We start from the raw sequence: 10,932 nt of genomic DNA, 5'->3' as shown, positions 1-10,932 counted from the left end.
CCAATTTTGTGGTTTAAACACTATTATAAGTTAGGATGAAGATTTTGTCACAATGTTGTCTGTGGTGATTGGTAATCGAAATAGATGTTTATTCGCCTCCAATTTTGTGGTGTGGAGGCTAATAGTGAGGGAGAGCTTCGATATTAACATATATAGGAAGAACGAGGGTTGATACGTAGTAGAATAGAATGGCCTATGTTGATTAGCAGGGGCCTACCAAAAAATTAAAAAGAATACACATCATGAAAAGAAAATAGTCCAATGACTTTAAAGAGTTATTCTTGGTCAAAGAATAGTTTAACACAGAGACAAATATCTAAAGAATATGTAGTTGTATTTTCTTCAATTTACAAATTTTGTTGTAGATCTTGAAAATTATACCTTATTAAGAATGTGTGTTTTCACCATGTTTCTTTCATTTTCCAATATTTCATTACTTATGAATGAAACAATTTTAGACTAAAATATTGTATTGTAATTTGATTCCAAGGTTTTAAAGGCTTTTTTTAAGGAGAATGCCTCTCTCATGTACATATTCATTCTCTCATTTTTAAATTGAATAACTTGATGCAGATCTTCTCATACATTTGATGTTAAAAACTATCAATATTTCCTTAGACTTCAACTAAAAATAATTACATTATAAACAAATAACAATATAAAAGCATTCATATTAGAACACTAATTCAAGATAATAATATATATTTCAAAGCATCCAACTGCAAGGAAGATAAGATTTATGATTAAGGCAACTTTCACAATGCTTAAGAACATAATGTTATTTTTACAATGAATGATGCTAAAACTCGCCAAACGGCCATAACAAAGCATACAAGCCAGTTAATAAAATAGATTTTAATTATATTCGAGGCAGGTTTAAAACCTGGGCATAAAACCAAGAAATAAATGGCATTCTATTTCCATCAATTAGACTTCTTGTTCAAAGATAGACCTGACCAGCATAAACAGCACTTCACATTCTTTTATCCAATGCTGAATGAAAAGATTTCATTCAAAGACAGACTAGAGCAGTATAAAGCCCATCAGGCTTGAAGGCCCAAAGGCTGTGCTGATTGCTGTTGGGCCTGCTGCTGCTGGTTTTGCTGGTAATTCAAAGGCCTTCTGAACAACATAATGTGGGGCTCAGGACGATGGACAGCATAGTGCACCCATCCACGGGACTGTTGCACCCCAATTGCTCGCCATTCACTCTGAATTGATTAAAACAAAAAACAATTAGGCCACAACATTGGAAAATAAGGTAATCAAATCCATTTCTTTCCTGATAGAATGAATTTTAAAATGTCATCAACAAAATAAACAATATGAATGGAAAGATTGTGTTAAATAGGCACTAAAAGGTACATAATGTCTTGCAATTCGTACTTAGCCTGATATTTAGATATTTAGATTCTGGAAAACAAACATTGTGCTCCTATTGAGAGGTGCATTTCCTAGAAGGCTCTCTTACTCTTACCAAGACAAAAAACAAGAAATATGTCAAAAAGATGGCATCCTGCAAGAAATCACTGAAAGCAAAATAGTCATGAAGCAGCAATGGGGATTTGAAATTTCGAGTTTCAAACAAATTGGAAAGTTCAAAGGGGAACGAAAGACTATAAACTACTAGGCAAAGATAGACCTACAGATACTCATTACGCAACAGCACTAATAAAAATCTTGCAATTCGTACTTAGCCTGATATTTAGATATTTAGATTCTGGAAAACAAACATTGTGCTCCTATTGAGAGGTGCATTTCCTAGAAGGCTCTATTACTCTTACCAAGACAAAAAAACAAGAAAGATGTCAAAAAGATGGCATCCTGCAAGAAATCACTGAAAGCAAAATAGTCATGAAGCAGCAATGGGGATTTGAAATTTCGAGTTTCAAACAAATTGGAAAGTTCGAAGGGGAACGAAAGACTATAAACTACTAGGCAAAGATAGACCTACAGATACTCATTACGCAACAGCACTAATAAAAATCTTTAGGAAAGCTAAAAGCCAAACATGGAAACAGGGTAGGTTGTAGCTAAAAGAAAGCCATATGTAAAAACCTCGCATTCAAGTTCAGCTTGGGGGATACAGAGGTGTGATCTTGTCAAAGTCAATGACATCCAAAACATTAAGACTTGATTACATATTAAGAGGGAAAGAAGACATACAGACTCGCTAAATATAAATTAAGTAGAAATAGGTGGTGGCAGGTATAGTACAATAAAGAATACAAGTTCAGCTTGGGGAAGACAGAGGTGGGATCTTGTCAAATTAATGACATCCAAAACATTTGAGTCATGATTACATGTTAAAAGGGAAAGAAGACATACAGACTCACTAAATATATATTAAGTAGAAATGGGTTGGGAGACATTCTTCAACAAGCTACCAACCGAACAAGTTGACTTATACATTTCAACCCCAAAAGGACAAGTTGACATATACATTTCAGAAATTCTCCAACCTAACTCACATTATCCTACAGCCTTACATAGAAATCCTCCTACAGCATTCTTCAAACATTTTCCCATAGCTAGTCTACTATAGAAGTGAGTTCTTTAAATAGCCAGTTAGAGCTACAGATTCCAAACATAATCCATTCAGATTCAACCTCTAGCAATATCAGATACAGCTCCACATACAAGAGAAGCTGGACCGCTCAGTGCTTCCATCGGAGGGAAGCTTGAGACCTGAAGAGGAACATGTCTCAACCACTGCCAAGCCAGAAACGAGCAAGTGAACATAAACAGAACAAGATCTTTGAAGACAGCCTTAAACGGAAAAGTATAGTTGCATGGCAAAATAACAAAATCTCTGTAGGGAACTGCATGAAACACAAATGCCCAGATTCTATCGTTTGCGCTGTCAAATATTAACCCCAAACGAGTAAAGATCTCAAGTTAATGTGGCTTGGAGCAGTCAAATATAAACCCCAAATAAATTCCCATCATTCTAGAGCCTTTCATGGAGCACTCGTACACTAAGACCCCCCTCCGGCGGGGAAGTTTAGTTCGCATGGAAATTAATCCCATAGGCAGCCAAATTATCCTGCACACCCACCCATTAACAACACAAGTACAGCCTCTGATAGGAAGTGGGGCTTGGACATTACCGCACCGGAACAGAATAACTAAAGAGAAATATACTACAAAAATCGCCTCCAACATGATTTGAGCAAAGACCATACACCCAATATTTGCATATTTCTAATTTGAGTTGAACAAAACGTCAGACCCAAAATCTATGGGCATTCCAAACTTGAAAAGACCTTATGTCACATGTATAAGAATTAGATAAAACCCTAGATCCAAATTGTACGTTGAGTTGAAAACCCCCTTTCAACCGTTATTGCCTCCCATTACATAAAGTAGCCCACCCCACCCCGATCTATAATAATACTATAGTTCTCACCCACAACTCGACATTCGGGAGGGAGGGAAACTATCCATGAATTTAGAAACTTCGAACCAAAATCAAGCTTAAGTTGTACAGAAGCCTTGCTCAAATTTCATACTCAAGACACAAAATCGATACATTCTATACATAACCCTTGAGTTGTACGCAACCCTTGCTCAAATTTCATCCTCTAGACCCAAAATCGATACTCTATACAGAACCCTTTCTTAAGTTCTGCAAACCCTAAACCCAATAATTCATACACTCGCACAGCTTGGATAGCACAAAGACTTTACACCCAAGATCCACATAAAACCACCCTTCCCAAATGTACCACAAAATTAACAGAAAACCAAGCCGAACGATTGACATTGAAAGCAACAGATTACCTCAGAAAGAAGCCGATTCTTCGGAAGAAGCTTTGCAACATCAGGCGGGAGCACAACATGCCTGCGCATACACACAATTACAAGAACAAAAGATGAAAACAACCCTTACCCGAACATGTACATCATGATTTTCAAAACCATTGACAAGCACTTAACCCTAAAAGAAACTACAAAAACATTCAAAGCCTGAATAAGACCTGTACTCATAAGTATCGTCGTAGTATTTGTCTGAATACTGTATCTGAGGCATTTTTGCAGATCTGCATTTTTAAAGACACCCACACGGAGAACGTATCTTAAGAAAGGCCACCAAAAAAAATTCGTAACAAATTAACTGATTGACAAATATGACAATTCAACGTACCAGTTAACTCTTGAATTAAGAAAAAGAAGGGAGACCAAAGCACTGTTGAAAACAAAATGAGTGCAGCAAAGAAATTTGCAGATGGGTGTTTTAAGAATTTGCCAGAGTACCTCTTCTTGTGATTTGGGTACTAGTTATAATGGATGATTTGTCATCTGCAACGGCTACAGGGAGCGTAAACGCGGAAAATTTGAACGTTAATTTTCAAATTAAAGGTGTACGGGAATTTTGTTGTTTGTTTATTGACAACGTACCTAAACAAGGCACGGAAGCTTCTGGAATGCAAATTTATAAAAATATTTTAAATAGGAGCTGTTTGTAACCGCCTGGAAGGCTTTGAACTATTCTACCCTCAACGGCATCTTGATATGGAGGGCCAAAACGCTGGATTGAATGAATAATTTAAATGGCATCTATGAGACTGAACCGTAAGGGATCAACGAATAACATTTTTAAATTATTTTCATACTTTTTTCAATGTTAGATCTTTATGGATCTTGATTAGTAAGCTAACATTCTGGTTAATCTTATTTTCATCAAATAAATGGTGCATGTTGTTAACCTTATATCTATCTCTTTCCCAAAAGCATCTATTTAGGAAATTGATACTATGAAATGGTAAATTGATTATTTACAATGGAGACTAAAGGCTCCATAAATAACAAATTTCAAGATGATGTTTCTTGGTATCTTCCACCTATTGGGAGTCTCACATCTAAGATGGTGCGATCTCCTCCTCATTTATGCAACCAACAACTTTGCTTTTCCTTTAATAATTACCCATAAATATGTTTTTTCACCATGTTCATAAGTTGGGTTAAACTCTTTGATGTAGTATGTTTTTTTTCGCCTAATGTGATTAGTTCACATGACAAAACTAAATTTTTCTTTCACAATTTTTTTATTTCTTCACAAATTAGCTATAGGATGTACTAAACAGTTAGTAATGGCGATTTATGCACATCGTTTTATGTCTCATTTCTTTTAAAGAGAGTGTTTTTGAGTTATATATGTATTGATAAATAATAAAATTTTGTGTAAAGAAGTTGTTTTTGTTTCATATTATTTATTTTATGTTAACAAGATCTTGCCTTTGGGGTTTGACAACAAATATCAATGCCTTACACTAATTGAAATCTAGAAATATAATTTGCAAATATTGGATTTTAATTCATATTCTTTTGCAATCATTACACATCCTACTTGTTATTCAAAAAGCTTTATCATTCTCCTTGAAAATGTGTTAACTCAACACACAAATGACACAACAAAAGTGTGATCAAAAGTTTCTATCTTCCTTGAAAATATACTCCTCTTAAGAAAATATATTACAACAAAAGAGACGCCTAGATACAAACCCTCATTGATATCTTTTTAACAAGGAGATTTCATTAGCATGGACATTCAAGACATTCTTTAAACAATCTATTATTTCTTTTGAAAAAAAATTATAAAATTATTACAAAGTTCCTTTACAAGATTTTTCTCCAAAATTACCCATCCCTTTCAAATGAAAGTTATTTTGAGTCATATAATATCTCTTTCCAAAAATCACACCAACTATTATATTTTTAGAAAAATGTAGACATCACATTGTTGGGAATCTTTTAATTTCATCTAGCTTTCAAATTTGAAATTTACCATGCATTTTATTCTTATTTTAGAGACATTTTAAAATTCATAGCTAGAAATATGTAAAGTAGCACAACTTCTGGAAGCCACGCATTTTGATCCAAGTACCCAATTAACCTCCCATATTTTCAAATTTAAAGATCTCAAATAGCTCTATGATCTTAAAAATTGTTATACCAATTTCACCAATTTTTAGACCCTTGTTTTCATTTTTTGAACCTTGAAAATTGTAATTTTATATTTATTTTCTAAGATTTCTAAAAGTTTAATATCTTGTGGTTTGGGTGCAATTTTTTTTTTTCAAATTTGACTCTAAAAAGTTGACTATGCATTTCTAAAGCTTTGGATAAATGTTCACCTCCACACATGCTTGAACACAAACTTACTAAAAATAGTAGTCTTGTTATTTTAATCTATTTCAAAATTTTGACTATTTTGGACTATTTTAGGGGATTTTTAAGCATGTACTAAACCCTAATCCTACTCTAATAATTCAAATGGGGAAATGGAGAAGAGAAAACAATAAAAAGGCAAATGTGGTTATGCACCAAGCTTAGTTGAGTTCTAATTTTTCTTAAAGTACAAGACAATCTTTGGATTTGATAATGGATTGTAAAATTTAATTTAAAACATTGTTAAAAAGTAAAATGTGAAGAGAATACAATTGTAAGAAGGGTGAGATGTATACAATCAACTTGAAATTGGCCAAAATAAATTTTAAAAAAACTACAAAATACAAGTCAAATTTGGAACTACGTAATATAACAACCATAGGAAGTGAAATATCAATCCTCATCAATTATAGGTCACAAACATACATTTACTTCAAAGATAAAAATTATATTACAAATAATTTTTTTATCATGTTCTATCTATTGGAACTTAGAAGTCTCTTTGAATGAGGATAGTTGGAACCATTATATTCTCAAAGGAAAGCACCAAAACTAAAATAAAAGGTGTAACCCATGTGGGTACATTATAGAGAGCATGATCATGACCTTGCCATCATCTCATCAATGTTTATGCAAAAAATGTACCCCTTCAAAATATAATTTGATAGTCTAACAATGTGAAAGAAAATTGTATGCACCCTTGGCATACCTCTAAGCATTGATGGTTTGTGGGATAGAGTGTGAAGATGAAGAATTGGCCAATAAATTTGTTGAAATAACAACCTAGGGATGGCATGTCAATTATCGAGCAAAGAATTGGCCAAGAAATTTGTCGAAATAACAACCTAGGGATGGTGTGTCAATTGTTGGACTTTGTAGTGTCGTGTGTGTGAAGTAGGGTACCTGCAGCTGCAACACAAACACTCAATAGATCATTACAAGCATGGTTAGCAAATTGAAATCAAACAAAAGATAAACCATGACAAAGCGATCTATTGCCTCCTAAGAGATGCGAGTGTGGATTTGCTCTCAGATCTGGATAAGCAATCCCAGTGACTTGACTATACCTAGACGGAGGATTTAAAAGGATGTAATATGCAAGCTAGATGAGATTGATTATGCTAGATCGATCCAAGAGACTAATTAAGCTAATGATATGCATGATTAAGCTATGATGATGATGTGATTAAGCTAGAATATAAATTTATTATGCTATATGATTCAACAATTATGCTAGGATATGCTCAAATTAAACTAGATCTAAGATGCAATTGCCTGTAATAACAATGCTTAAATGATATGCTAGAATGGATATGCCTATAGCAACAATGCATAAGATGAAAATGAGATGGGATCCTTTTTGCTCCAAAATGTGGGATATTTATAGGATTTCCAAGGCCAGGGGTGAGGTGGCAGGGATCAACGATCAAGATTGAGTGTGAAGATACCAAGGGTTAAATTGGAGGAGGTTGGAGAAGAGATTGGAGGGAGGGAAACTTATCATCTCTGTGATGACAAGTGTCAAGGAGCCTTGATCGCAAGAGGGCAAGTGTCCAAGGGAGAAGACATGTGGCATAAGTGCCATGTGTCTCAAGGGGAGAATATCCACCCCATAGGAGGTTAGGATAAGGAGGTTAGGACATGTGCAAGATAGGATAGGGTTAGTTAAACCCAAGGTTAGGTGGAATGGGTTAGGTTAGAGGGTGGTTAGGTTAAGCGGTTAGAAGTTAGGAGGCATGTGGGTAATTTGAATTTAAAATTTTAAATAATAGGAAAAGGCTAATTAATTTTCAACAACTCGTAAATTGATTTGTTTTAATTAATTAGGGGATTAGAAGGAATGAATTAAATGGGGGGAGGATTAATTAATTTTGATTAATTAATCAAAGGGGACTATTGAAATGAACCTATTAAATAAATCCTTAGATTTATAAATAAGTAGATGAATGGGAGAATTTAATCAAATTGCTAATGAATTTAATTAAATTGGGAAGGGGGATTAATTAAATAATTATCTTCAGACCATTTTTAGGTGTATACATTTTGCCCCTTTTTGAAGCGAGGTGTGATGACGCGTTGATTCAAAGAATAATCTCATTTTGATGATGTTGATGTGATATTGGTTCGATAGGATGCCCTGGATATTGATTGATAAATTGTGATACGATGATGCCCCCTCGGGAGATCAATTGAGAAAATTGACATGTTGAGTGTTTGGATCGTTGTGAAATTGATGTCTCGATTAAAAATGATTTGATTTCTGCAACATTGATTGATAAAAGTGTGAGTTCTTCGATCACTATGATGTGATTCTCGATGTGATGATTGATAGAGCTTGATTGAATCAATAAGATTGAGTAGATTGATGATATCGAGATCTAGTCTGGTTTTAGGAATGACACCTCCTGTATAAGACAAAGATGATCACAACATCTGGTTTCAGGAATGATATATCCTGTATAAGCCTTGATCAAAATAACTGGTTCCAGGAAAGATAAATCATGTATAAGACATGATAGAATAGATTAGATGCGATGTATTGATAGAATTGATAAGATTGATTGGATAAAGAACTGACATTTTGTTGATATCCTGTTGCAGGAAAATTTAGATGTGTTGATGTTGGCATATTTGAGGGAGTAGCATAAGATTTGCTTTGGGTCGACAATATCTGTAGAGAGATGAGTCATCATTTTGATTGTTTATACACCTATGATGATACATGGATGATTCATGCGATAGATGTGGCATTGGATAAGATGACCTTTTGTGATCCTATGCAAGAATGAAATGCAAGCTAAATGCAAATGCAAATGAAATGCAATGCTATGATTGGACCAGTCACTGGGTTATTGCTTTGTGTCATCATTAAGCTTTTTTAAATGTGGGAAGTGAGTGCAAACATCGATGGTATAATTGAACCATGATGACTTGAGCATTACTTTCTTGGATTTTGATATTGCAAGTTAGCACAAGCATCGAGGTATAATTGAACCAAGATGATCTGAGTGTTGCTTGCGTAAAATAGGTAGTATTAACCATTTCCATCTGCAAATTGGGAATGTCTTCGATGATACTCCAATGATCATGCCCTGAGATAAATTTGCACATATTAATGATTAATTACAGACAACAAGCAAGAAAAATATCATGTTCCTTCGTTGTTTCTCTAGTCAGAGACATCCTAGAGTCACTAAGAAATCATGAGCGAAAATCAAGATACAAAAGTTGAACCATTAAAGTGTTAAAATTATTAGTCAAAAGATATCATCCATTGATATGTGTGTGTCGTGCTTAGACGGACATGCGATAGTTGGACAGTTGATAATTTGATCTCGTGCTCAACATTGGATGTGTCTCAGTTTTGCTTGACAAGAGCTACCTAACTATTGTTCTACCTGTTTGATTAAGCTCAAAACGATAAAAAATTTTGCCCCCAGCTAGGTGCAGGAATTTTCCCCAAGCCTAGAAACAAATTTATTGTGATATACCCAATGATCCAAACCATGGTGAGAAATCACCCACGAGGTTGGCGTATGTACAAAGGCTTATTATGGAGGTGACCATCGATGATGGAAATGAATGCAAGCGGAAGGATGCATGAGCTAATAGATGAAAGAGCTAGCTGGTAGATAGCGCCTATTGTCAGGTTTTCACCATATGTTTTTATTGCACTTTTTCTCATATTTGATTTTTTTTTCCTCTGTTTTCGTTGTTTTTGTATTTTCTGATTTTCCACTGTTTTTGGATATTTCCACTTTTTCAGACATAAAACTTTTTTAGATGCATGCTATTGATGGGTTCCTCGAGATGATCCCCATCTTGTGTTGATAGCTGATATGCTCCTGATACAAAGACTGTTGTGACTACAAACGGGCCTAACCAGTTTGGTTCAAACTTCCCTTTCTTTTCTCGATCTGCCTGATTGCGTGGATTTTCCTTTAGGACTAGTTTGCCAACTTGAAAGGCTCGTGGTTTGACCTTGTGATTATAACTGCGGCACATTCTTTGTTGATATACCTTTAAATGGTCAAAGACATTTTGTCTTCGTTCATGGATCAATTCTAACTCTTGCAATCTAGATACTCGTTGTTCTTCATCTGGGATAAGGCCTTTTAATGATACTCATAGAGAAGGTATCTCTACTTCTATTGGCACTATTGCTTCTGATCCATAGACAAGAGAGAAAGGTGTGGTGCATGTTGGTGTGTAGATACTGGTACGGTAGGCCCATAGAGAAGGGTTCAATTGAATATGCCAATCTCTGCCAACATCATTCACTCTTTTTGAGAATTTTCAGAATAGTTTTGTTTGATGCTTCTGCTTGCCCATTCTCTTGGGGATAGTAGGGTGTGGAAAATCTGTGTTGGAACTTGAATTTCTCACATAGCTCTTGTACATCCTGGTTCTTGAACGATAACCCATTATCAGTGATAATGGTCTGATAATGGTCATGGGTATGCCATAGCGACATATGATGTAGTTCAAGATAAATGAAGCAATTTGTTTTCTAGTGATATTTGTGAGAGGTACTGCCTCAATCCATTTTGTAAAATATTTTGTAGCTACAAGGATAAATTTGTGACCATTGGATTAAGGAGGATTTATCTTTCCTACTAGATCAAGACCCCATTGGTAGAATGGCCAAGATGTTGCCAAACCATGAAGTTCTTGTGTTGGTGCATGAATTAAATTTCCATGGATCTGATATTATTTGCATGTTTTTGCTATCTAGAAAGAATCTCACTCCATAGTTGGCCA

General features: G+C 34.8%; 1 protein-coding gene across 2 annotated transcripts; it reads right to left on the bottom strand.

Moving 5' to 3' along the window:
- Positions 1 to 736: 736 nt before the first annotated feature.
- On the bottom strand, positions 737 to 4,449 carry LOC131074217 (cyclin-dependent kinases regulatory subunit 2). 2 transcript variants are annotated; one of them, XM_058010783.2, is made up of 4 exons: positions 4,258 to 4,449; positions 3,981 to 4,043; positions 3,784 to 3,844; positions 737 to 1,211 (listed from the first exon to the last, which is right to left on the bottom strand). In XM_058010783.2, the coding sequence occupies exons 2-4, from the start codon at positions 4,031 to 4,033 to the stop codon at positions 1,044 to 1,046; spliced, it is 282 nt and encodes a 93-aa protein (XP_057866766.1). In that variant the 5' UTR covers positions 4,034 to 4,043; positions 4,258 to 4,449; the 3' UTR covers positions 737 to 1,043. The 2 variants fall into 2 exon arrangements, with proteins under 2 accessions (XP_057866766.1, XP_057866765.1); XM_058010782.2 differs by having other exon boundaries at positions 4,148 to 4,439.
- Between the last annotated feature and the right edge of the window lie 6,483 nt (positions 4,450 to 10,932).

This window comes from Cryptomeria japonica, chromosome 8 (genome assembly GCF_030272615.1).
Source record: "Cryptomeria japonica chromosome 8, Sugi_1.0, whole genome shotgun sequence".
NCBI classification, from domain to species: Eukaryota; Viridiplantae; Streptophyta; class Pinopsida; order Cupressales; family Cupressaceae; genus Cryptomeria; species Cryptomeria japonica.
The sequence above is the reverse complement of the archived record's forward strand: the minus strand, read 5'-3'. Positions and strand labels throughout refer to the sequence as shown.